General features: G+C 40.8%; 2 protein-coding genes across 2 annotated transcripts in view; both read right to left on the bottom strand.

Annotated features, from left to right (window-relative positions):
* The window catches only part of MFF (mitochondrial fission factor), a 31,559-nt gene extending 29,215 nt beyond the window's left edge, over nt 1-2,344 (bottom strand). The window contains exon 1 of the mRNA XM_044913767.1: nt 2,189-2,344. The gene's annotated coding sequence lies outside the window, so the exon portion shown is untranslated. The remainder of the gene's footprint in view (nt 1-2,188) is intronic.
* A 7,068-nt stretch (nt 2,345-9,412) lies between these two features.
* Nucleotides 9,413-27,110, bottom strand: part of COL4A3 (collagen type IV alpha 3 chain) — a 128,749-nt gene continuing 111,051 nt past the window's right edge. The window contains exons 39-52 of the mRNA XM_021682956.1: nt 26,646-26,726; nt 26,217-26,315; nt 25,722-25,769; nt 22,916-23,101; nt 22,140-22,270; nt 19,478-19,550; nt 17,157-17,228; nt 16,944-17,069; nt 16,028-16,126; nt 13,024-13,236; nt 12,207-12,384; nt 11,746-11,860; nt 10,344-10,516; nt 9,413-9,550 (exon numbers count right to left, since the gene is read on the bottom strand). Of these exons, the coding sequence (XP_021538631.1) occupies nt 9,466-9,550; nt 10,344-10,516; nt 11,746-11,860; nt 12,207-12,384; nt 13,024-13,236; nt 16,028-16,126; nt 16,944-17,069; nt 17,157-17,228; nt 19,478-19,550; nt 22,140-22,270; nt 22,916-23,101; nt 25,722-25,769; nt 26,217-26,315; nt 26,646-26,726 (1,679 nt within the window). The 3' untranslated portion in view covers nt 9,413-9,465. The remainder of the gene's footprint in view (nt 9,551-10,343; nt 10,517-11,745; nt 11,861-12,206; nt 12,385-13,023; nt 13,237-16,027; nt 16,127-16,943; nt 17,070-17,156; nt 17,229-19,477; nt 19,551-22,139; nt 22,271-22,915; nt 23,102-25,721; nt 25,770-26,216; nt 26,316-26,645; nt 26,727-27,110) is intronic.

Below are 27,110 nucleotides of genomic sequence, written 5' to 3'. Positions count from 1 at the left end.
ACTCCCCCTGCTTGTGTTCCCTCTCTCGCTCGCTCTCTGTCAAATAAATAATAAAAATAAAATAAAAAAATAAAAAGTAAATAGAACTTTTCTAAGATATAACACTGTACTGTCCTAATTAGATCAGAATCTATCTTTTTTCCTCCCTCATTAGACTGTAGCATTTTTGGTATTATCTTTTGGCAATACATAAAATAAACTTCTCATTTGGAGTTAAGATATTAACTCCAGGGGTTCTGTCATTAGAATCTATTAGGCAGCCAGTACACGATTCTCCGTCATATAATTAAGGAGACAAAATCTCTCTCAGAATCACAGATGATTTTAGACCTCTAATCTCTAAGCCTACAAGTTCCCAAATACCAGTAATTTACCAATTTTATAGTTTTTTCCACATTCCCACAGCGCATTTACTCTCAACCTACATTTACGTTTTTCTTTAACTCAACTTTTAAACATCTTAAATGTATTTTATTTTTTTACTGCCTTAAATCATACATATATAAATACATGTAACCAAAACATAACTAAAAGAAAAAAATCCTCATCCATATACTATTTAGAATCAAGTCAAATTCCACTCCTGGAAAGTGTCCCAAATTTGGGACAAATGATTCAAGCTTGACTTTCTTATTTTCTATATTAGAACACTGGAACCCAGAGAAATCGTCCAGGAAGTCGCAGAAACAACTTGGATCAAATTGATTGTGGTTGCAAAGATTTATATAATTCTCCAATTATTAAAAAAAAAAAAAGTCCGGTTCTTTATCACTTATTGTGTGGACCTAGTTCAAGGTTTTTATGTAGGTCACCCTGTTTCCGTTCTCTTTTCAAGCAACTATACTTTAAAAATAGGTGCATTAGCAGATCAGGTTGTAGTAATGCAGGATTAATTGTAGTTTGGAAAGAAAAGCCACCAAAAACTTGAAAAAAAAACACAAATCCACAAATTTTAAAACAAGCTTATGAATCCACAGAAAACAAGTTTCAACAGCAGAAGGGAGGAAAGCAACTGCTAAACTTTTTAATCCTGAAACGAGGCAGCCCTATCGGACAGGAAGGGATAGAACACACAATTTCCTTTTGGAAAGAACAGCTAAACCAATTCCCAAGTGTTTGAAACCAAAAAGATAGCAGGTCCTACACATAATTTAATTACACGGGGAGAAGACTACTAAGTATAACTAAGTCGTTCTAATTCTTTCCAAATCCATTTTCCTGAGGGTTTTTCCTTTGGGATCTCATTAGCCGACGAAACTGACACAGAAACAAATGCTTTTAATCTAGGGAGAGAAAACATTTAAGGTCCTTCAGGTCAAGTCTCTCAGTGGATGGGAGCCTTGAATACAACTGGCTCCACACTGGGGAACGAGGGCTGTGGGGCGTTTCTTATCTGCCGCAATGAAAAGCTGTCACCACTTGGAAAGGGTACCCATGCCTACAGAGCGCCCCTTGCTCTAACGCTGTAGGACGCGGCCCGGGGTGTTCTTGCACCATCCAAGGGGCCTCGTCCTGCCGGTGAAGGTCGGAGGCTCGGCGGAACCGGCGCCCGAGCTTTCCTCCTCCGGCTTCCCGGCTCCTGGAAGGAAATCCGAGGAGCAACTAACTCCCAGCATCCACACCTGGGAGCAAGCGTGCTTACAGACCCACCCGACCCGGGGCCTCCCGCCGCCGACCGGCTTCCAGCACCGCCTTTCTTTCCGAACACACGTATTTCCCACAAAGCAAAAAGAAAAAAAAAAAAAAGAACAAAACAAAACAAAAAACTACTTGTCAAGCCGGCTGGCGTCTGGTCCAAGGTCATTCTGGAAGGGGCCAGAGCCTCGGCCGGGAAGGATGAGGGGAAACCCCCAGCAAAGCTCCGCGTTCAAGCTCTCAGGACGCCCCCACTGTTTCCCCCCACCCCTCCCCCAGACTGTCAAAATGAGACCCCGACCTAGAAAGGTGGGGGCAGGTTAGCCCCAAAACGTTCGCAGGAGCGTGTGCTGCTCTCCTCAGGGACCGAGGAGGCGGCGAGGTCCTGAGGAGGAGGAAAGGCCAGAGCCCGGAGGTCGGGACTCGCGGGGACACCATGGACCGGCCGGGGCCACCGCGGGTCCCTCCGTCGGCCGGACGGTCACGGCCGCGGCGATAGGCCCGAGGCCGGCTCGGGCCGCAGGTCCCGGGTCGGGAAGGCATCAGCACTCACCCCTGGGCCCGCTGCAGGGTCCCCGGCGAGGGCCGCCGCCCGCCGGCTCCCGGGGCGTTCGGCTGGGCGCTCCTAGAGGCGGTTGGCCGAGCGCACTGCGGCGCCGGGGCAAAGCACCGGCCGGAGCGGCCCAAAGCGGGCCGGCAGAGACGCGAGAACGGCCGGGGCTGGCCCTTGCCAGGAGCCGTAGCTGAGGCGGGTTCCTGGTCATGTGACGCAGGGAAGGGCGGATGTGAGGCTCACGCACAGGAGCGGGGGCAGTGCGACGGCGATACGGGGACATATTTGTTGAGGGCAAAGTGCGCCAACCGGAGGCAACAACCCTTATGTGGTTTGAGTTTGGTTCACGCTTGAACTTAACTAGAGTTCGTGATCTGTAAGACCCACGTGTTTACAAGGTAAACCTTCGATAGCCAGTTAAAATGACTATTTTTCAGGACTGTTTGCATCAAAATCTCTGTGGCGTGAGGCCTAATACTCTGAATATTCCACCAACTCTGCAGGTGATACTCCAGTTTTGATTACTGGTCGAGCCCTCTAATTATTAGATGTCTTCTTGACAGTGACCGCTGCCCTGACTGGCTTCACTAATCCCTCACTATGAGAATGCTGGAAAAGGAGAAGTTCGGTTTTACAGTAGTTAGCAGCCTTGTTTGGCTTCGGGAGAGCCCTCTCTGGATCTAACCAGGTAACTAACTTCCCGTGGGAAACTCGGTGCTATGCTCCCCAACATTGGGACAGACTGAAGCCAAATCGCGGGGTATTTTGTATGCCTGAATTTTAGCAGTCGAACAAGGACATACACATGAGTAGGTACTTCTCTAGAATCTAGAGATATTCCAGAGCGGTTACCATTCTTCAAAATAATTTGGGAAGCACTTTGAGAATTATGTTCTTGGGTCCCTTCTTAATAGTGGCAAACCATTCTTCTGTGAGAATAGATAGATTTTAGGAATGATGCGTCATTCCAAACCAACCTTTTGGGGGAGGATAGAAAGACCAAGCTGGGTAAGCCATCCATAACCAAGACTTGTGGAAATGAGGGCCCTGCTGCTTCCCACACCCTTCCACTTCTTAATTACTTGCAGTTTGAGTTTTACTCCTGCCCCCTCCGCACAAGAAAAACGTTTTGAACAAATGAAGGTTGTGAACCAGTTGCCAGATCCAGTCTTCTCCTTTAATTCTGATCACCCTTAATCTTCCTGAATCATTTGATTCTGTTAAAGGAGTCAGTGTGGTACATGAAACCACCAAACATTGGTAGATTCTCAACGGGAAAAAAAAAAAAAGGCTTTTTCTCTCCCTTACCTGGAAACTCTGCCCCCTTGTTTTTTGTGATACAGCTTCATGCTGGGTCTTCCATCATTAATGTGGACATTCCTGTCTAGGATTCAATCCATCACTGACTATCTTTGCACCCATAACTGCCTCAAATCTTTTGTGGGGAAAAGGTGGCATATAAATCTAAATAAATTAGCACATACATTTCGTCTCATCCTGTTGCACTAGTTCTAGCCAATTCTTCATAAGTGCCCCTTTAGAGTTTTAATCCTAACAGGGTTTCAAACTCAAATTTTCTCCTTCTTCCCAGTCCAAATACCTTCTCTTGATTTTTTTTTCAGTTAATGGCAATATTATTTTCCAATCACCAAGTTTCCAAATTCTGAAGTCATCATTCACTGTCTCTCAAGCCCCCATCCTCAATGCCAACTGCCCACTTTCTCTGTCTGTTCTGTTCCCACTGCTAAATCACTACCCATCATCTGGGCTGATAACCTTTTAATTGGCCTCCCGAGCTCCAATCATTTTTCTCCTCTAATTGTTACCAGAGGTTGAATCCACAAAGAACCTAGTTTTAAAAATTGTGAAATCCCAAATTTGAAGCCCCAGGTTTAAAAGAAATTGATGATTTATAGTTCTCTACAATTCAAAAGTCCATAACAGCAATCCAGTAATTTTTAAAAACACTTGAAATTATGAAATAGCCTGGCAAGGGCAGTATATAAAATACTGGGTCTTCTAGGTTACTGTTTATATGATCATTCTACTCTTGTCAGAATCTTCACTGCTCTTATACCGGCCAATGAAATACAAGTTTAACCTGGTATTTGAAACTCTAGCTAATATGGCCCTAACTCCTACAATGCCAGTTTATTTACCACTGTGTATGTGTATGCACATGTGATGTTTACATATACAGAGAATACATATATTCCATATATTCCTATCTATTCCATGTATGTTCTTGTACTCTATATATTCTTGACCATTAATTATTCTCTGAGATTGCTTCGTGCTTTCCTAACTACTTACCCTTATCCATAATATTCCTGCTACCTGGAATGCCATCCTGCTTCTGGCCTCCTCCTGCTTCTTGAAATCCTAACTGCCCTAAAAGGACCACCTAAAAATTTCTTCTTCCATAATTATTTCCTGAGGCCTCCAACTTTTGAATCACTATTTGTCATCTCTTATGGCACTTATTCTGTCCAGTGTTATAATTAATCTATGTATTTGCCTTATTTTCAGTCACCAGATTAAGTTCTATGTTTGAGACCAAGGTCTATGTCTCACTCATCTGGATGTCTTCTGTGGAGCGAAATATCTTGAGCATGCTGTAGGTCTTGCGTATAAAGTGATGAGACCTACTTCCTGGTTTGGCTGATAAACCCAATTCCAAAGCAGTAGTTTAAAAAGGTTTTGAGCAATGTCAGCATTTTTAGAAAAACTATAGAGTCTACAAACACCTGGAGAGGGTCATATTTTATCTGGATGTTTAGATTTAGCCTGGTTATTCAAAATCAGTTACTTTTTCCTCTGTGTTTGGTTGTTTCTCAGTTTCCAGTAGGCAGAGCTGGAAATAGGATGAGGTGAACTAGGCAGTGTTAGGGCTCTGCAAGTCCCCCATCAGTAGGTTGCTAAGAATCCATTAGAGACTGATCACAATTTTTCCTTCCAAACACACTTGCAAGTAGAGAGAGAGAGATCACAAATACAATGTTCATCCCTCTACTTGCCAGCGGTAAAAATATGTTCATTTAAAGGTATTAACACATTTTTTTGGCTCAAAATGTTTTCAATGTAGATTTTTTGGCCCAATTATTAAAATATTTCTAATATATTTGAGCAACAATCTTCTTTGTCTTCTTAGAACTATTACCCAAGATCACTGTTCAGTTTCTTCCTTTGATAATCTTGATTGGCATTTAACACAGCCTGAAAGTTCCTTACTTACAAAATTTCTTATTTTGTATATTAAAAGCATTCCTCTTTACCATTTTTCTACATTTAAAATTTTATGAATATTTTTCCTTGAATGAGGAATATTCATATTATAAATGGGAAACATTTATCAAAATGTATGACCCATAATTTCTGTAATCTATATGTTTTCTTACTGATTTGTAAAAATTTCTTAAATACCCTAATAGAAAATGAGCAAAGATGTGATTACGCCCTCCAAAGGAAAACAAAAAACAGGCACTAATACAAAATAAGCAAATACAAATAAAAATAAAAAAGCAAATACTAGTTAATTAAAAGAGCAAATACTAATTAAGTGATAAATATGCAGCATCACTGGTAGTGAGCAGAATGTAAATTAAAATGGGATAGGCAAAATTGTAAAAGAACAGCTATATCCAGAACTGGTAAAAGCATATGGAGATGGGTGTTTACATTGTTGATATAACTGGAAATTCTAACCTTCCTGGAGAACACTTTTTGTTTTTTTAAGGTTTTATTTATTTATTTGATAGAGACACAGTGAGAGAGGGAACATAAGCAGGGAGAGTGGGTGAGGGAGAAGCAGGCTTCCCGCCCAGCAGGAAGCCCAATGCGGGGCTTGATCCCAGGACCCTGGGATCATGACCTGAGCTGAAGGCAGCCACTTAACGACTGAGCCACCCAGGCGCCCCTGGAGAATATTTTTATATGTATACCAAAGACCTAAGATCCTGTGAGTCCTTTGATTCTATAATTTTTCTTCTAGAGATTGATCCTGAGGAAATAACTGGAAAATGTTAAATGTGTACAGTATTTCCATAATAAAACTAAATTAAGTGTCCATCAATTGGGGGATTCATTGACTTATGTTGTAAATCCATGCAGTGGACTATGGTGTAAATAATGATTAGTTCTTGTCTATTGATGTGAAAAAATATCCATAGAGTATTAAGTTAAAAAAAAACTGGTTACAACCAGCATGTTTTTATTCTATTTTTGTTCAAAAACATATTTATAGGGAAAAACTCTGGAAGGGCATATACCTTAATTATTTTGGGTGAGGGTGACTGGTTAGATCATGGCAATTTTTATATTCTTCATAACTTTTGTATTGTCTGTTGTTTTTACAGTGAACATTTATTTTTACAATTCAAAAAAATTATTTCTACTTTGAAAAAATAAGACCAGAAATAATTTTTTCAATTTTATTTTTAGACAATACAATAAAATAATTTTAGCTATAATTACAGAAATATTAGTCCATTACAATATTGTAATGTTGACAGGATATAATATAAAATATTCAATATATTTTAAATATATTTCATTTGGTTATAGAGTAAACATTAAATTAAGTTTAGTTGCAGTAAGTTACATTTGCTGCATAGTAAGTCTTTGTAAGTTAAATTAGCAATAAAATTCAAATTCAGCATTATTGTAATACTTTTATAAATAAGTTAATAATGTTTACCTTGCAAAAAGAGAGACTGCTGAGAAATCCATTATTTTAGTACACTGTGAAATTCAAAAGTTGAAGCCCCATTTAGAAAAGAAACAAGTTATTTACATTTTATCTACAAAGTTAAGTCTTCATAACATTGTAAGCTACTCATAGGCATCTGGAAAGTAATGCATGAGAGCTGTGTTTTAAGGCTCAGTCTCAAAGGTATTACTGAGCAACTGTTAATATGGCTTCACTGGAATGTAAGGCTTTAGCATCACCTGGCTTCCTCAGAAGTTAAACACTGCTAAGAGGGCAAGAGAACACAGAGGCTTGGATAAGCAGAGGCCAGTAATTAGGCATTAGCACCAATCTAGGGCTTTTACATATTAGTAAAATTAGACGATCTTAGGATTGTTTGTGATTTTGGACTTTAAAGTGAGGCACAGATGGAGTAGTTATGGCCAGCTGTACCTCGTAACTGCCTGTAGAATAGTTTCTTGGCTGTTTACCTACAGCACTTTGTTCTTAATTTTGAGTGTGTCGGAAATGACGTGGAGGGCTTGTGAAAATGCAGATTTCTGGGCTTTACCCCTAGAGTTTCTGAATCTGTAGGTCTGAGGTCAGCCCTAAAATTTGCATTTGTAGCAAGTTCCCAGAGGCTGCTGATGCAGCTGGTCCAGGGACCACACTTTGAGAACTATTGTCCTATAGAGGGTTTGTGGCCATCAGTTAGCCCCTATATGCCATTATGGAACAACTGGGACAGGAGGACATTTTTAGAGCAAAAAAGTCTTAGTATCAGGTGAGTCTAAGTAAATAAGCTAAGTAGAATGCCCTTTATAATGTTTAAATGTAAAAATGGCTTGAGAGCAGTCACCTGAGCAGTGAAGGGTGGGAACCGAGGTCACAGTCTGTGCTGTCCTCTGGGGTCCCACCTTCACCTTCATTTACAGAGCAACTGAGACTGAAGCAATAACCTGAATTTAAATATCAGCACCACCAACGCCACCTGGGTGGATCAGGAAGCATCTTCAGAGCTTTGCCTCAGGATACCTGGCCTCTGAGATCCATCAAATAGTGCTACCATCAAGTTCAAGTGGTTCTTAGTGTCTTGCAGATCTATGTTTTCTTAACGTTGTTCCTACTTTGGCTTCTCTGATGCCTAAGAGAAGCTAGATGTCCTGGGCTTTCCCTGGGCAGAGATCTTTTTGTAAACCTTTATTGAGGCCTACTGAACGATGATGATGGAATATAAGAACAGTGACAAAGGAAGAAAAGTGGGGGAAAAGCCAGCTCAGATAATGTGGGAGTCTTAACAGCAACAGTAAGTTAGTTACCTTTTCTGGGATATCAGATCAGAAACATTAGTCTCTTTTTCTCCCTCTTCCTATCTGTAATTTAGCACAGTGCCTGGGGCATGGCTTGGTGCTAAATGAAATGTTTGTTCAGGTGAATTAAGTAACCTTGGGAATGTATCAACACACTGAAAAGCAAGTCTTAAGTCTTATATCTGCAAAGCTATACAATTTGTGCATTAAGATTTTTACAGGACTCTTTCAACATGGTTGGTGAGACTATGTAATATAAAACACATAATTTTTTACAAAAGAATTAGAGAAGTAGTCAGGGAATAAATCTGGAAATATCCATGTTACACGGAATATGAATGGATCACAACAAAGGAAAAATATTTTGAGCCTGATTAGCCAGCAAATGTCTTAAGTTTTCTCAACATTTATAGGGATGGGGATAAAGTACATATCTAATAAGTAGTATCCTTGTTATTTGGGTAGGTGAACTGGTAAAAAAAAAAAGATACATTTCAGAGTGTGTGTGTAACATCATCCTATTAAAATTAATTCACTAAGGGTAAAAATTTTTTTTATTTATTTTTTTTTAACTAAGGGTAAAAATTTGAATGCAAGCAGGTTACATTGCTGCGGTGAAATGAATTCAATGGACAAACAAAAAATCTTTCTAAAAATATGAACAAAACCATTCAGGGAAACCCTCTCTTGGCCTTAGTCTTGGGTACACCTGAAAGAGCCCTAGAATAACCATGAACCTTAGTTCAGTTCTGGTTTCCTCAGGCTTTAGTTTACTGAACAGGTCTGAAAGTCCAGTCCAGTTAACGAGGCGCCATTACTCCACCTGACCCCGTCTCCATCCAGTCTCAGGGGCTAAAGGGGGTGGTGGCACAATCTAAAACCCATTTAGCCTCTCTGAGTTTCAAAGACTGGAATAGAAGGGGCAAATCTTGGGCATCCAGTGACCAAATAGCTCTTAACTTGTAGCATGAGACTTTATACAATTGCCATTGAGATCATGCAATGGATACAAGTGGCATAGGATTTCAATGGTATTTTTTGAAAAGTCTCCTGCCTTGCCCTAGGAAACTTCACAAGAGCACAGATTTAGATACCAGGATGGCAGAACTGACTTAAAAGAAATGCTTTGTTGTGTGGGGAAACAAATAGAAACTTTGTACCAAGTCATCACAGAACCATATTGTTTGGTTAGAGAAAAATACCTAAATAAATGTATATTCTGCATCATTACTTGGTTATTTAGGATGAAAAATAACAGTTCTGTTTTTCTTTTGATTTCTTCATTGTCTTCTCTTCATGCACACCCGACAGCGACTTATTATCTTTTCTAACTCCCCAGCTTTCACAGTTGATGGAATAGGTTTTCTGAAATAAAAGCAAAAACGCAAACAAAAAAATCTCATCAATGTATGGATAAAGAGGGAATACTTGCTGGGTTTGAGATTTATTAATAAATATTGTAGCTCATCTACGGGGCACCTGGGTGGCTCAGTCGGTTAAGCCTCTGCCTTCGGCTCTGGTCATGATCACAGGGTCCTGGGATTGAGCCCCACCCACATGGGGCTCCCTGCTTAGTGGGGAGTCTACTTCTCCCTCTGCCCCTCCCCCTGCTTGTGCTCTTTCTCTCTCTCTGAAATAAATTAATAAAATCTTAAAAAATATTGTAGCTCATCTAAACTTTATTATAGGAGGCATATTTCTGAAAGGTATATATGTCAACATTTTATAATTTAGTTGTATTTCAGCAGCAGTGAGGAAAACATAGGCTGTGATGCAAACTTGCAGATTCTCTATTTTGTAATAAAAACCACCCTTACCCTTTAAATAGTCTGTATTACTCACAAGTCTTGCTGTACAGTAAATTAAGAGCAGCAGATCATTTCGTGGTTTCATTCAGTAACTTGCTCTAAGTTCATATACAAATGTTAAATATATTTGGTGGGTGGCAAAAATCACATTTTTGGCTCTTTATTGGTGTAGTAGTACAAACCCATGGCTACTTGTTGACTGTAGAACACTTGTAAACAGGGTTTTGTTGGCACGGGGAGCTCTTTTAAATGTGCGTTCATCAACACACAGGTAATGAAAATCTAACATGGCAACCTCTGAATAGTTCTGCAACTGAGTCATCAGATTAAACTTGCCTTTGAATAGTTACCTGAACATTCTTTGGGGGTTTAATGAAGCCAACCAGAAACTGTAGGAATTTGAATAGTAGTTGCACACTCCTCTTCCATGACATTCTATAAATGGACTGGCTCGGAATTCTTCCAGGCAGGAGCCAGGGGAGGCCAGTGCTTGCCCAGCGCCCTCAGAACCCGCACTTGTGAACTATCACGATAAAAATATCTGGATAAGAATTCTGTGCATGGTGTTCAAATTTTCAGTGCTCTACTTTTTTTTTTTTCTTGTAATAGTAAGAAAAAAAATAGTATGAAATAAACTTCTTATGCTTCTTTACCCAGATCTGCTAATACTCCAGGTACTTTCCAAGTTGAGGATTAGTCATCAAAAAGAAAGGAAAAGCTATTTCTTCTGCCTGAAATGCTCCTTTTCCTCAGTCAGCTAGCTCGTTCTCATAGTTCAGGGGTCTGCTTAAATATAACCTCTAGGAGGCTTTCCTTGACCTTGTCCCTTTCACAGTCTCCTGTTTCCTTCAGAGTACCGATCACCATCTGAATTCATTACCATTATGGTTATTTTGTCTTCTTGCTTGTTGTCTACCTTCACCACTAAGATATAAATTCCATGACCAGCAGGAACTTTGGTTCATTGTTGGTGTTCTTCTTAGTGCTTAGAACAGTCATGGCACATGGTAGGTGTTCAATAAATACTTGTTGAATTAATGGTTGAATGAATGGATGTCTGTGAGTAAAGAAGGGGGAATAATGTGTCATAACTGATGCTATACAAAATATGAATAACCACCAACCACATATGTGTGGCTATCAGAATCATTGATGGTCAGTCCATAGATTTTTTCATTTAGCACTTAACATCTGGGGCATCTTTCTTTAAAAGGCTTTTTCTCTTAGCCCCCATCTTCATATGAATGTCAAAGGGGCATAGTGTAAGGCAAAAAGAGTTTGGAGCAGACAGACTCAGGTTCAAACCCTAGCTTTACCACTTCCTAGTTGTGAGACCCTGGGGTCTTCATTTTTATTTATGAAACTGTAGAAGACAGGAACTACCTCCAGGGCTTCCATAAGAGTTATGGAACAACCATAACTCTTCCATAAGAGTTATGGAACATCTATATAAAGCAGCTGCCGCATTAAAAAAAAAAAAAAGGCATTCTATTACTAATATGGCATTACTCATCACCTAAATGTCTTATTTAGAATTTGTGGGTAGAGTCATTTTTTTTAAATGCTCCATTATTTACAAAAAACCAACTTACTTAAAAAGAGTATATTTCCAGATTTTAAAGCAAATGTCCATGGAATATTGTGCACATTAATGTCAGGCAGCATCATTCTTGGAGGCCACATTTCACCCAGTCCAATGTAAGGTTCTAAGGGTAATCTTTACTGTGAATTTGCTGTTCCTTTCCTCCTTACCATGATAAACGAAAATCCTTTCCAGAGAGAAATCCAGCCATTGGGACATGAGGGAATGTCAGTGGTTTGGCTGTGAATGGCTATTGCATTCGTAGGACCTTCACAGACAGTGCATCTGTAACGTGAAATACAGAATATGGCAGCTGGGGCATCTGGGTGGCTCAGCTGGTTAAGTGTCTGACTCTTGGTTTTGGCTCAGTTCATGATCTCAGGGTTGGGAGATCGAGCCCCGCGTCAGGGTCCGAGCTCAGCATGCAATTTTTCTCTCTCCCTCTGCCCCTCCCCCACTCACACTCTCTCTCTCTCTCTCTCTCTCTCAAATAAATAAATAAAATCTTAAAAAAAAAAAAAGAATATGGCAGCATCGCCACTTTCTGCACCGTGATGTGCTGCCTTATGTTCCGTTACAAATGAAATGATTCACCTGGTCCCATCACAAAACTAAGGGATTAGATCTTTACCTGCTAATATAAGGCTCCAGGGCCCTGCCAGTAATTGGAGCCATGTCCATCGGCATCAGAGCTGGAGTTGACAGCCAGTATGAATAATCATTTCGAGATGCAAAATTACATACATCATTGATGTTACAGAACAAGAATGGCATTGTGGTAAACCGCTGCAGACAGCTGCCAAGAGTTCCTAATGAAACATCAGACTGAGTATCACTTTCAGTAAGTTAAAATTATTTTGAGCATCATTACTAGGTAGAGGCTAATTAAAACAACCTATGGCAAGAATAAGACAACCCAAAAGTTATTTGCAGAATGTGTTATTAAAAAGTTTTTATGATGATAGAAATCAAAGATCCAATAAAAGCAAACAAATTCTCCTTCTCCTCCCACCCCCTTAATACTCCGGGTGACCTTTTCTAATCAGTTTAGCACTTGCGGACTAGTCGAGGTCAGTTGGGAAAATGTCTTTGTTTCAAAGTATTCCCAGTTCTTCATATATATATATATATATAAGAGCTAATAACTAAGCTTCAGAAAAGATGCTGCTTTTAAGATTAAAAAGCAAACAGATGATTTAAGTGATTGAAAATTGTTTGCATTGAAGAGGATGAGCTAGACTGACATTCATTAGCTAGGCTCCTTCCAGAGCTGTACATTCCAGAATGAAAATTAGACATTAGGCCAATGTTGTTTTATTTACTCTCTTTAAAAAGTGCTGTAAGGTACTCAGTCTTGTTCACACTTCAGAGAGAAGTACCCCCATGCTATAAAAGTTGACAATCAGTATGTGGAACAAAATGACTGAAAAGTAGGACTGGGACATTACCCAGGTCTTGTCCATGGGCTTGTTCATTTCCTTGTACAAAAAGAAGAGAAAACCCGCTATAGAGTGGCTCTGTCCCTTCTGGACAGGAGGGAATCGCTGTGGTCTGACTATGCCTGGTGAAGATAAAGCCTCTCATCATTGTCGCAGTTACACGTGGTCCAATGTGTCCAGGTTTCCCCTTCAAGCCTGGGAGTCCATCTGATCCAGGTGGTCCTTTAAAAAACACATTGTACGTGTTGTGATACAAACAAAACCTCAAACTCATTTTCCCAAAGTACTAATTTCAATGTTTATGTATATTTGTGGAGCCCCACTTTAAGGGGTCCTAAAGGAGAGTGGCTTACAAAATGGCCAAACAATATTGAATGTTGACTAGTTTATCGCACAATGCCTCTTCTTATAAATATCTGTGTATATTGTATGATGAATTTTTGAGATCAGGTCTTCTTTCTCTTTTCCTTCTGTGGTACCTAGCACAGTGGCCTGCATCTAGTAGGTCTTATGTACATTTTTTATGTACGAGTGAATGCATCCTACGACGTGGGTGACTAAGTCAAATACCTATTTGTCTATTCAAGTGGATAATAAAAAATTACATGTGCTTTTGCTAAAGTCAGTAAACACTCATGGAAAACACCGGAAGTTCTTTTTAAAGGTGTAAACTTCGAGAAAGTTTTTACTCAATTAGTAAGGCAAATAGGAACAGAAAATACTTTTTTTTTTTTACTGTTAAAAGTTACTTTCTTTTATCTATATGAGTTTAGGGCAAAGTAAGTGGTTTTTATACTTTTTTTCCTCTGCATTAGAGTAGGCAAATACATGTTTGTCACTTTCTAAATAAGGATCAGAGAGCTCTCCTTTCTCTCCATCCTCCTGTTCTTTCCTCTCCTTTTATTCATCAGATAGCTATTATTTATGATACCGGCACTGGCTTCCGTCCCCCTTTGGACCCTAACCCATTTCCACTAACAGTGCACCCCAAGCTCCACCCAACCCACCTCGGTTCCTAAAGAAATGCAAGAGGGTAGAGACTGTTGGATTTGGGGCCCACGAGTCAAGGGAGGTGTTATTGTTTCCCACAAACAGCCAGGCCTTGGAGTCAGGCAGTGCCCCTGTGTAGTCTTGCCTCATAAGTCAGTGCCTTTTCCCAGGATTTGTTAAAGCCCCAAGATTCTATATTTTTCCGTCTACCCATCATTCCTATCTTTTCCGGGGTCTTGGCTTATTCTTTGAAATTAAAAATTAGGTCATACCTAAATTCACCAAAGTCTCATGTCTTACTTGAGTCATCCAAAATTGTATGTTTTTAATATCAGATAGAGAAGATGCACCTTCTTCACTTTTCCCCACATCTACCCTCATTCCCAGGGGGCTGTAACTGGCCACAAGCAAAAGATGCCTCCAGATCTCTGCACAGGAATTGTGATTAGAGGAGCAGGACAGGACCTGGAGGTGAGCTGCCATGCAGGTATGCATGATCAAGGATCTTCTGCATTTCTGAGAGAGGCCAGGTGAGGCATTTGTGGCATCAGGACTAATTCTGTCTACTTGCGAATGATTCTCAACACAATTTGTATTGTAGGACCCTCACTCTCGCGAGGGCCCCATTCTGAAACTTGGTCAATAAAGTTTTTAATTAGTAGAATTAATTAGTAGAATTACTAATAAAAGCTTTACATTTTCCCACTTTGGAAGACACATTTTAAGGAAAGTTGAATGATTAAGCGTGCTCTAAAGTGCACTCATGACAATACTAAATCATGAGTGATTATGCAATTAATATCATAATTAATATTATTAGCATTATATTTGAATTTTTAAAGATTTAAGTCTCTAGTCTTTACAGTTTTATTATAGTGGATCTGGTCATATGTCAATAAATTGGAAAATTGCATTTAGAATTTTTTTTATTTAACAAAATCAGCATTTCTAAAAAATAAGTTTTGGATATGTGGGTATTTTCTAGAAAGTGCTTTTGAAACTTCTGCAGAAGGTAGATTTTGATCCAGGTATATCAAATTGACATATATAACTTATGTTCAGACTAAATTTTTTTTTTACAGGAGAGCAGATCTACACCTTTATTTATTTTTCAGTAAGTTAAATCCTTGGGGGGTACAGCATCACACGGATTCTGTGGTCAGTGGCTTTAGCAGGAAGGTTGCTTTGGAATTTGGCAGAAGCGGGAGCATGAGTTACTTTTCCCCAGGTTACTCTGGCTTTGTTCAGTTTGCCACCAGGTCACTGTGTTGTTCTTTGCTTTGTACACATAAGCAAGCACATCTCTTGCCTAAATAGAATTTAGTTTCATCTCCAGCATAAACACCTTCAATTTTAAGAAGAGCTGTGTGCTTCCTCTGGTTCTGGAGACCCTGTGTATAGCCAGCAAAAATGGCCTTCGACCATAGCCTTCTAGACATATTTGTCATTTTTGGCATCCTGTTCCCAGCAGGCCCCACATATTTGCCCCCGAAGTTCAGCACCCTTACCTCCACCCTAAAATATTCAAGAGGACCTTTTTCAGAGTAACACATGAGCTGTTCAGTCATTCAGTATTCACAAATGGCATAGCATAGTTGAAAGATGGCTTTCCTAGATAAAGATACAAAGTTGCTCTTCTATTCACATCAAGACAATATTTTTTCGAACTATGTACTTATGTGCCACTCCTATAAGTAGATATTATTAAATAAGTACTCCTATAAATAATTAAAAACAGTACTGACCCTTCCAAAAATAGATTCATGCTTTATTAGGTCTACTTGTCCCTAGGCTAAAAATTTGGAGTACATGTGCCCAGATAAGAGATAGGAAGAATGGTGTATTCCAGTAACTCTTCGTGTTTCATCTTCTTCCAAATGAACATTTTGTTCCTGGCTTTCAATGTGAACAACACAAACTGAAAGACCTGGATGACTCTTAGAGTCATGTATTCAAACAAGACTTCTCTGTATATTGAAACAGCATTCATTCAGTGAAGAGAACAAACCAGCTGTATATTTACCTTGCTCTCCTTTACAACCTTTGTTTCCTTTTTCTCCAATTGGCCCAGGAGTTCCTGGTATTCCATCCTTGCCTGGTTTACCTCTTGGCCCACAGGGTCCTAGGCAAAAAAACTACACTGTGTTGAATGGTTCATACAGGATAAAACGTAGGGTAGCCAACCATCCCAGTTTCCCTGGGGCTTCCCCAGTTTCCGCAATGAAAGTCTTACAAACTGAGCTGCGGACAAACTGGGACAGTTGGTCATCCAGCTTGTTATACCCTCAAAAACAAACTAGGAACATACGAAATAACAGCAGTTTAGAATTGTGCTGCCATTTTGATTGACGCTGTTCCAGAATTTGCTATGCCCTTGTACTGATCAAAGTAATATCTCTCTTATATCCCAGGTAATTCAGGCAAACTTAAACATAACCATTCTGCTCAGAAGGCTATTACAGTGTGCTAACCCCAAACAGGGGGTTAGTTCAGTTTCCATAAACCAATACTTGGAAAAGATTTCATAAGATTAAGCATACATTTACATTTACTGCTCTTCCAAGTGCTGTACAAAGTGTGAGAAAAGTGTACATACACAGAACTCAGGTTTATTCAGGCAATCATTTTGAAATAGAGCTCTAAGACTGAGAGTGTCAGAGAAGACAGACATAATACTTGAGCTTAATAAAAAACACCTGTAAGTGCCCTAAAGTCTATTTCCTCAAGCTTATACTATACGCAACAGTTTTCAGTAGATTCAAAAGATCTTTTATCTGCTGGTCAAGAGTAAAGTAAGTTCAATCCTAAAACTGATTGTAAAAAACACTGTAACGTGTAACATTTTCTGTGAAGTTGTATCGCTTGCATCCAAAGCACTTTGCAGGTATTTTAGTTTGACCCCTTCCTAGTAATCCATGTCAATGCTGCCAGTGCCACACCTAGAATTCCTGGTGGCCCCGGTGGCCCAGGTTCTCCTTGCATTCCTGGTCCTCCAGCACGGCCAGGTGGCCCTGGGCTTCCTGGAAGGGAGATGATCTTGACGGTGCCAGGGTCTCCACGTACACCTATTGATATGAACATAAGAGAATGATGACTTCACTGATGAGTTACCTTTTCTTCATGAAGAGCAACACTAAGGAAATAATATTTACCGGGTGGTCCTTTTGGCCCAATTTGCCCTGGAGGTCCAGCTGGTCCTAGAAATCCTGGATTACCCTTCTCCCCTTAAAAAAAAAAAAAAAAAAAGGTGATTTGATTTCATTTAGAACAATGGGTTCCCTAGCTCTTCAGGTTTATGATCAACCGGAAGAATAGACACTGGAAGTTAGGACTAGAGGTGCTGGGCACTGTGATAATGGCTACAACTTTTGGCATTTTATTTGGACTCCATTGGTCATGTTTAATGTCTATTAAACAATATACTCTAGAAGTTGGCATTAAGATCTTGTAGTTTAGTATAGAAGGAGAAGAATTCCTAAGAGTTCACTTTTTAAGTCCAGAAACCAATTCAATTTAATATTTGACTTAGAGTATGAAGTGACATTAAAACCTCTTTTAGTGCTTATGTCGATTGTTATAGTCATCTGTTTTCTTGGCTTATTACTCTAGATTTACTAAGAGCCTGTTATGTTAGGAACTCTCATGAACACATATAGAATATCTGCTTTCATGTAAACTTTCCAAATGGTACGATTTCTCTCCCAAATAGTCTTTGACAGGAATAAAAGTTTACCAAGAATCACTGATTTGGAGAAATACTCTCTTTTTAAAAATCTTGAAATATTGTAGCTATTACATCTGATCACTTAGAAAGACTTTAATACTAAATATGGTATTCACAGAAGAAGTACAAGGGGTCCCTGGGTGACTCATTCGGTTAAGTGCCTGACTTTGGCTCAGGTCATGATCCTGGGTCCTGGGTCCTGGGACCTAGCCCTGCGTCATCAGGCTCCCCATTCAGTTGGGAGTCTGCTTCTTCCTCTCCCTCTCCCTTCGCCCCTCCCCCTGCTTGTGCTCTCTCTCTTTCAAATAAATAAAATATTTTTAAAAAAGAAGAAGAAATACAATAAAATAATTATAGTACCAAAAGTTAACTGGAAACTACACTCTATCCACTTGGTATCAGAACTTAAGGAAGATGTCCATATTTATATACATCAGAAGAAGCCTAACCATTTTTCCTTTTGGGGATTAAAAATTTACAAATAAAGTACAAACTTGTCAGTAGTGCCAGCTGATAGATGGTGTTATTCTGAAATCTAAGAAAAACTGTAGGTGTTTCATGGGACATATTTCAAAAGAACTGATTTTATGAATCTCCCATCTAAATACCTCTAAATATTTCACCGGAATGTTTTTCTCTAGTGAAGCCTTTATATAATTTTTTTAAAAGATTTTCTTTATTTGAGAGGAGAGAAGGACAGGGGGAGGGGGAGGGGCAGAGGGAGAGGGAGAAGCAGACTCCTGGCTGAGGGCAGAAATGTGAGGCACATCTGGATCCAGGACCCCAAGCCTTTATATAATCTTTTCCAATCTTAGATATTTCTGTTCTGAGAGGTAGGGAGTGACAGGTGGGGCACGTTTCTCAGGCTGCCTGCCAGTGTTCACCCTTCCCCGCAATGTCTAGTGGGACTCCTCAGAATCAATTGCTTTGATTTATTCTTAACTAACTTGCTCCTTGAAGAGTCAGCAGTTGAAAGCATTGAGAAGGCTCTCTTTGAACTCTATACCTTGTCCTCTCTTGGACCTGGAAAACGTTTTCCTTTGTGAAAATGTGGCTTTGTTCCCTTTGGCTCCACATTCACTATTTAGCACCTGCATAGTCTATGGTAATAGATTCCCTGCTGACAAAAACAATGCCAGAGGATTTAATCAGTGAAGACAACAAATACAATATTCAAAACCTTATTTAAAGTCATAGCATCCTTATGGAAGACTTGAGAATTATTTTCTGAAACCTGAAGTTTAAATTTATGTGCATGAAAATTTTAAACTTACCCCCCAAATTACAGTTCTCTTCCAATTAAAACATTAATACATGTGCCTAAACAAATATTTAAATCTTCATATAAAAATTTACTCACCCTCCCCCATTCACAGTTGAGTAAATATTCATTTAGATTTTCAGCTTTTTAAAATTATAACACATACACAAGTTAAAATAAGCAAATTCAAAGCAATACTATTGATATTGATGTAGTTCTCCATCCCCAATCCAACATACATCAGTATTCTCAAAGGTAACCACTTTAAACTATTTTTTTTATAGTTTCTATTCTTAAGGTATGGATTTAATTATTAAGACCCCTGGGGTTGGGTGCTGGTGGTCTTCCTTCTTCACTCATAACTGAGGTCCTATTTGCACCCCAGCTGTCCGTGGTGACTTGAGCTGTTCAGTAAACATTTCCATGCCCTAAAATATAAATCAAAATCATTGTCTTTGCATCCAAAGGGTAGTGCACAAAGACAGTACCTTTCACACCTGGAAATCCATGGAATCCAGGATCACCTCTGAGCCCTCGCAGACCTGGGCTTCCTGGTGCTCCCTGTATTTCAGATAAAAGGGAGCAGAACCAGAGACAAATTTTAAAAATCACAATAGTCACTGCCGTTCTTTTCTTTTTTTTTTTTTAAGTGAATAGTATATAATATTATGTTGGGTCAGAATGAGCTGAATTGACCGACATCATTTTTACCTTCCCATCCATCCAATCCCCCTATAGCTCTTCCACCACCTAGACCTCTCCTTAGCATTGTCAATAAAACAGAAGCAAAACCTGCCCTTACCCTCAAGAGGAAACACAACTTCTGGATATTAATGTCTGTTGTATGAGTATTTATTACAATTGAATATTCTATATCCTAAATGGAACTGCCCAATATTTGGAGATCTTTCAGGAAGAGCAGGCACTGGACTGCCAGAATGAAAATTATAATTTTTCTTTGTAATTTTTGCAAACACAGCAGGGCCAATATTGAATTGTGGCACCCACCATTGTTCTAGTTCTAAGCTGGCAGAGTTATAAATTACTCCTGGTCAGAGTGGTAGACAAGTCAAGTGTCTAGGGATTGGGATGAAGGGATTGTCAGGGGAGCTCTGACATGCACTTTTGGCAAGGATACAGTGATCTGACCAGGAGGAGATGCTCCCTCTTTATGAGGCCCACACTAGATGCCCTTGTAGCCATGGAATACTCAAGCAAGCCCACAGGAGAAGGGGGAAGGGAGCAGAGCTTCAGAAAGGAGCTACATGTCAGAATGTAAGTTAAATCTACTATTACACTGTCCATATGAGTTGAGACAGGATACTGTTACTTGGAAACAATGAACTGAAGGTCATTCAAAATGCCAAGAATAGCAAAACTGGCCTCTGAGCCAACTGTCTTTGGAGCAAGAAGACAAAAGAAGGAATAGTCCCAATGCTTGAATACGGTGTTGAGGTGAAAAAAGAAGAGAGAGAAAATAGAACCACCTGGTCAAGGACTCTCAGGCTCCTGAGGTCTGGCCTATCCTCCCGAGGCACATGTTACCAGGAAGGAGGGCCTGGTGCCAGGCCCAGCCCTTGGGTAAGGAGGGAGCAGCTCCATGCAAGGAGAGGGTTGTTCAGGGCACAGAGCCAGTTTAGACATCCTTCAGGCAGAATTACCTTTCAAGTGCAAATGTCGAAGCCCAGTGGACTTAAGAGAGATCACATTTCCAAACAATTCTTTCCACTGCCCAGTGTCCTTGGAAGGACTTTCCCTGTGATTATAGGATCAGTGTTTGCCACTTTCAAAGAATCATGGAGAACATAAGAGATACCGAAGACTGGGCAAATATTTCATTTAAAAAAAAGTCTTAAAAAGGTAGATTCTGGAAACCAAATACCAAGAGAACTCAAGAGAACATAACATGATTCCTGACACGCCACCATGTTAAAGTACCTCATTGCGCATCACTGATGAAAACACAGAGCGTCTATGACATAACTCTGACTTCCTCATCAGTCTCCCAGAATTTGACATAAACAGGGGTGTCTGGTGAGAAATTCAGAGAATTTCATAGGCTGGGAGCATAAGTCTAACTGAACACAATGACAACTATAAAAAATAAATGTGAAATTTCTGCACCCCAGTCACAAATAAACAGACAAGAACTAAAAGTAATGGAGAAAACGTAGAAGCCATTTATGAGGAAGAGGCAGACAGACAGACAGACACACACACATATATACACACAGGCTCTGGCTGACCAGAAGCTCACTGTGTAGTGACAATGTGGTGACATGGGAGCTGAACAGCCCAAGTGGAATTTTAGGTTGGATTATAAAATGATGATGTTCAAGGTGGTGAGACTCTTCCCTCCTTTAACCACTCCATGGGGGAACTGAGTTCTTACTCCCAGGGGGTGCTTGTCTCAGGGGCTGTGTTTTTAAGGGAGATATTGACCAACTAGGATATATTCAGAATAGAGGCAGGGTTGATGAAGGGTTAAACTGAATTTGAAAAACACAGGTATTTATTAGGGGAGAAAAATACTGGAAGGAAGTGGCAGCTATTTGCAAACACTGGAAGGTATGTCAACAGGAAGAAGTAAATAGACATTCAGGGGATAGCTCAGGTAACTTTGAAAGCCATTATTAATAGAGAAAAATTGTGTTGTCCTCTAGAGTGATCCCAAACTCTTAGGTGTTTTTTAAAGATTCCATTACTGGAATTGTTCAGTGTCTAAACAAGAAAAAGTCAGGAATGACATAGAAAAGAGTCCCCTGGGGCACCTGGGTGGGTCAGTCGGTTAGGCGTCTGCCCTTGGCTCAGGTCATGATCCGAGGGTCCTGGGATCAAGCCCCGCATCAGGCAGGGACTGCTTCTCCCTCTCCTGCTCCCCCTGCTTGTCAAATAAATAAATAAAATCTTTCTCTCTCTGTCAAATAAATAAAATCTTAAAAAAAAAAAGGGTCCCCTACAAATCAAACTTCTACAGGCCAAATCTGTCCAACTCTTAAGATTCTTTGAACCTTCCGACTCTTCCTTAGGTGCACAGAAGCAACACAAATGGTAATCTTTTTTTTTTTTTTTTTTTTGCCTCTGGGTACATCTGCTCCTGGCAATTGATTTAGAAGAATATAAGAAGTCAAAATAATTTCCCACACTTACCGGCGGACCCGGTGGCCCCTCGGCTCCTACAGTTCCGGGCAGACCCCTGGGGCCAGGCTCGCCCAGGAGTCCCTTGTCTCCTTTGATGCCTCTTACGCGGCTCCCTGGAGGTCCCGGAGGACCAGTCTCACCTGAATTTACAAAGGGCCTGTCAGTATTGCCTGTCCCGGAGCGTGGCCGGTTCTGTGGGTGATGTTTTTGGATGACAGGCAAACTCTGCACCTGTTGTTACCCCGCACGTTCTTTGTGTTGAGGAGTGTGATGGGCTTGTGGTAAAGACTGAATGAGATAATGCCAGGGAAGCACCTGGCTCAAGGCAGGAACTGTTTCTCCCTCCTGAAGGTCTGTTAGAGCAGGATCTGCACCCAGCACAGTCCTCAACACATAGTAGCAACTCCATAAATCTTGGTGATGGGATACATCTCTCTCACTCTTTTAGGCTTGTTACTTTGGTATTTACTAATTTTCCAAAAGCCTCAACACCACCAACAGCTTTGATGAGCAGCGGGTGTTATACGGAAGTGTTAAATCAATGTTGTACACCTGAAACTAATATTACATTGTATGTAACTAACTGGAATTAAAATAAAAACAACAAGACCACCACCACCACCAGCAGTTTGCTGCTTTCTATGCGAGAATGAGAGCGAGTGGGTGGGAGAAGGTGAAGAGCAGAGGGAAAAAGAAGCAACGAGGTCGCACCAGCGGAAGGTTGAAAGCTTCTGTTGTCAAACGCTCTTTTCATTCTTTATCTTAGATAAAAGTAGACCCTCTACCTGGGTTTCCTCTGAAGCCTGGTGGGCCTCGATTTCCTTTCTGGCCAGGGATGATTGCGCCAGGAACACCTGGTGGCCCTGGGAGTCCTGTCACGCCAGTGGGTCCCTGTGGCCCCGCATCTCCCACTGCCCCTTTCCTGCCCGGGAGGCCAGGTAAGCCCGGGGCACCCCTGTCTCCTTTGGCTCCTGCAAAGAAAATGGTTTGGTAAGTTTCCGTAATGCCCTTATACTTGGAGTTACAGTTTAGGGGTAACTCTGGTAATGCAGAGACACTGTGCTTAAAGATTCACAAAATATTTTTTAATAGAGGCTGGTAAAAGAACTACAGGTCTACCAGGAAGTGAGTCGAGGCTTATTTCTGCCTTAGTTCAGTTCTTTGATTTTGGCAAAGTCACCTTACTGTTGTATGTGTCACTTTTCTTATTTTAAAAAATGATGGTTAATACCTGATGTAGCTCAGTCTTTAAAGGTCAAGCGAGATGATATACAGATGGAAAAGTGTAGTGTAAGCTCCAAAGTGTTCTGTAACTATATGCTACAATTATTATCTGATGAACTTTAATTATAATGCCATTATTTAATCACTGACAATTCAAGAGAGCATTCAGAGCCAAACCTCCCGATACTGATGTGCGCATTTGAAGAAGCACCCAGCTACACCCAAAGGAGCAACAAAATTGAGATCCCTATTCTGTCCGCTGGTTGCTTCTCCCCCCAGAACACAAACACTAGTCTGGAAGGGACAAATGTGGCTGGAGATTTGGATTTACCAAAGAGGATACCCAAGGGGTCACCACTTAATTCCTAGTATTTTTCATCTTGGAGAAGCTTCAAGGAAATTGTGCTTTGATGTTCATGAATGGGAAATGCTGTATGAACTGAAAATAATCACTCCCTCCTCTTTCCTATCTCTGGGTTATTCTAGAAATAGTGAATGGCACACTTGTAGGAGACAAACAGGAAGGAGAAGAAGGGAAAGTGACGGTGAGGCTGCTAGCACAGGGAAAGGCTTGGGAAGTTATTGTGCAGGAAGACAGAGTGATCAGGGCGCCTGGGTGGCTCAGTCAGTTAAGCATCCACCTTCTGCTCAGGTCATGATCCCAGGGTCCTGGGATCGAGCCAGAGTCAGGCTCCTGCTCAGTGGGGAGCCTGCTTCTCCCTCTCCTCCCTGCTTCTTCCTCTCCTCCCTGCTTCTCCCTCTCCTCCCTGCTCATGCTCTCTCGCTGTCTCTGCTATCTCTGTCTCTCTCTCTCAAATAAATAAAATCTTAAAAAAAGAGCAATGATGAGATGAAATGGATGAATATTGAATATCTAGACTTTTTCTATCATGTTCTTTAGCTCTTTTATGCCTGTAATTTGTGCTTTTTGAAGACGGGGGGTAGATGATTTCAGCTCACTTCGAGCTCTGAAATGCTGTATTTGTTCGATAGGGTCTGGCAATGGTCGGAGGCACCAAGATGCAGTCTTAGGTTATATAGTCCATGCCCATGAAGATGCTTCCTTGTTTACAATATGATTTCTTTTTAGCATTTGGGAGAATTAAAACTAATTAAAATGATTCATACCTTCCAAGTCTCAATGAACTTTTCTCCACATTTAGTTATCCTACGGGGATTGAGGTGCATAATCATTTACTTATATAATTAGGCTAGTTGTTATGTTTTTAAGGCCTTTTTACTTAAGGTATGATCATTTTACATCAAATTTTATTTCCAAATAGATGCCAAAGTGTTCTCATTCCAAATGGTTAAACTCTGAGCCTAGCCTAGGAAAATACGCCAGAAACTCTCCTTTTGACCATATTTCTAAAACTGATCTATGACCTGGGAGAAGCCTTTATGCTCTTAGGGGAAGGGGGAGCGTGGGAGGTTTGAGGACATTGAGCTCAGCCAAAGAGACTATGTCATTATCAAGAAACAAATGAAAAAGGACAGCTCTTGTAGACTTTGCGCAGTTGAGCTGGTAGGTCAAGAGGCAGTTCCTGCCCCTCTGAGCTTCTCTGTAGCACCTAGCTACTCCTTGCTGGTTCCTGTAAGCCTCAGTACCCTGAGGTCTTCGTTAAGTAGAGCCCTTTCTGCTAATAACGTACTCCTCTCCCCAGCACCCACATCTGGGAAGGGTCAATAGAAGGTGCAAACAATCTAATATTTCTTATGGCAGGTTTCTCTACGACACAGAAAAAGTTTGAAGAAGCTGCTTATCTTGTCAAACACTGGCATGAGAAATCCAGACCCACAGTCTGGCAACCTAAAAACCTGTATATCCTTTGAATGACATGTTTGGTAAACTGCCATGTTTGGTGTTGAGGGACTTATTGGTAGCCCTTGATAAAAAGTAGCATGAACCATGAGCTGGCTCTGGGGGTGGGCGTCAGCCCCATTCCCACAAGCTGGGAAAGAATTCGTGGTATGGCTGCTTTTACTGCCCTCCCTCCTCAGAATAGCAGGGAGGGAAGCTCCTGGAGAAGCCAGCTACGCCTCCTCTACCCTTTTAGGAGGTGGTACATTTAAACCATGCCAACAACCACAACGAAGGAACACATAGCAAATCTTTTGATTTTTAAAGACTTTCAGTAGAAGGAAATTCCAAAACTGGATCCCCATTTCTAATTCTAATTCACTCACTTTGTTATGATGGTAATAATTTTTAAGCATTTTTATTTGAACAGCCAAGAATATAAATATCCTATATTCCCACTGGGACTTCTTTCATTCAGTATGTGGAGTTTATTTGATATATCAGGCATTTCTATTAGCTTCTGTTCTTGAAGCTATCGCCAGGGTCAGGGAGGAAGCACTTCTCACCTGGAGCACCAGGGCTCCCTCTCGGGCCTGGATGTGCCCCCAGCAAACCTGAAAGAGATAATTTTGGTGCGTTAATATTTTATATGTGGGTAATTTCATTTATGCCGCTTGGTCAGTTTCACTTTGGCACTAGAAGGCAGTTTAATTACCATACATCTGGACGTTAAAGATCATCAGTTCTGTGGGAGAAGAATCTCTAGAGCCGTGAAGAATTACACTGCCGCGGGCGCCTGGGTGGCTCAGTTGGTTAAGCGACTGCCTTCGGCTCAGGTCATGATCCTGGAGTCCCGGGATGGAGTCCCGCATCGGGCTCCCTGCTCAGCAGGGAGTCTGCTTCTCCCTCTGACCCTCCCCCCTCTCATGTGCTCTCTCTCTCTCTCTCATTCTCTCTGTCTCAAATAAATAAATAAAATCTTAAAAAAAAAGAATTACACTGCCGCTAACCATTCAATGGAAAATAAAGCCAGGGGATCCGAGCTAATGAGCAAGTAGTACCTGTTTCTCCTTTTTCTCCTGCTGGACCAGGAATTCCATCATGTCCCTGGCTGCCTCTCATACCCATTGGTCCAGGAGATCCTAGGAATCCTGGAGGCCCTGAGAAAAGAAACGTCATGTGTTGAATTCTGTTAAAGGTGCTCCTTTCCCAGAATTGTGGTTATGTGATGCTCAATTCACAGTGAAAACTATGAACAGAATAATACTATCATGAGGATTATCACGTGAGAACGTGTGGGTTGGCGGATCTTTGAGTTAGATAGGTATAAATATCTAAGCTCACAGTTTTTGCATTTTTGTCCGGGGACCGAGTAACTGGGAGCTACCTTCTAAAGGGCAGCAGATAGGTAGGTATACAGAGATTCCAACCTCAGGAGAAAATGTGCCTCCCTTGTGAAGGGGAAATAGACAAAAGTACAAAAATGGAACCTGGAGGGCCTTTGACTCCTGGAGAACCAGGGAAGCCTTTGATGCCTTTTAACCCCAAATCACCATCAGGGCCCGGCTTGCCTATAAATGAAGAGAGACGAGAAGGAAGGAGAACAGCACAAGATGAATGGTTACGATGATGGCTGAAGTGGTCAGTTCTTACACCCCCTGTGCTCACACTGGCCCTCAGGCTTTGTCCCAGCTACGGTTTCTCCACAGAAGCACAGCAGAGATGTGTCGAATCCCTTTCAAAGGTGTGTGTGCACCTCCCACATGGACCACTCAGTATCTGATCTGTTACTTTAATTGGGAGTTAACAGCAAATCCACTGAACCTTTCAGTATTTGAAAAGATCGTTTAAATAGTATCTTCAAGTAAGCTGTAACCCAGTAGCTTGGCAGTTGTTTTTAATAAAACAAAACAAAAACTTAAACTCAAATGATAAGCAACTAAGAAGGCCAACGC

This window comes from Neomonachus schauinslandi, chromosome 3, assembly GCF_002201575.2.
Source record: "Neomonachus schauinslandi chromosome 3, ASM220157v2, whole genome shotgun sequence".
NCBI classification, from domain to species: Eukaryota; Metazoa; Chordata; class Mammalia; order Carnivora; family Phocidae; genus Neomonachus; species Neomonachus schauinslandi.
This window is presented reverse-complemented; position numbering and strand designations above follow the sequence as displayed.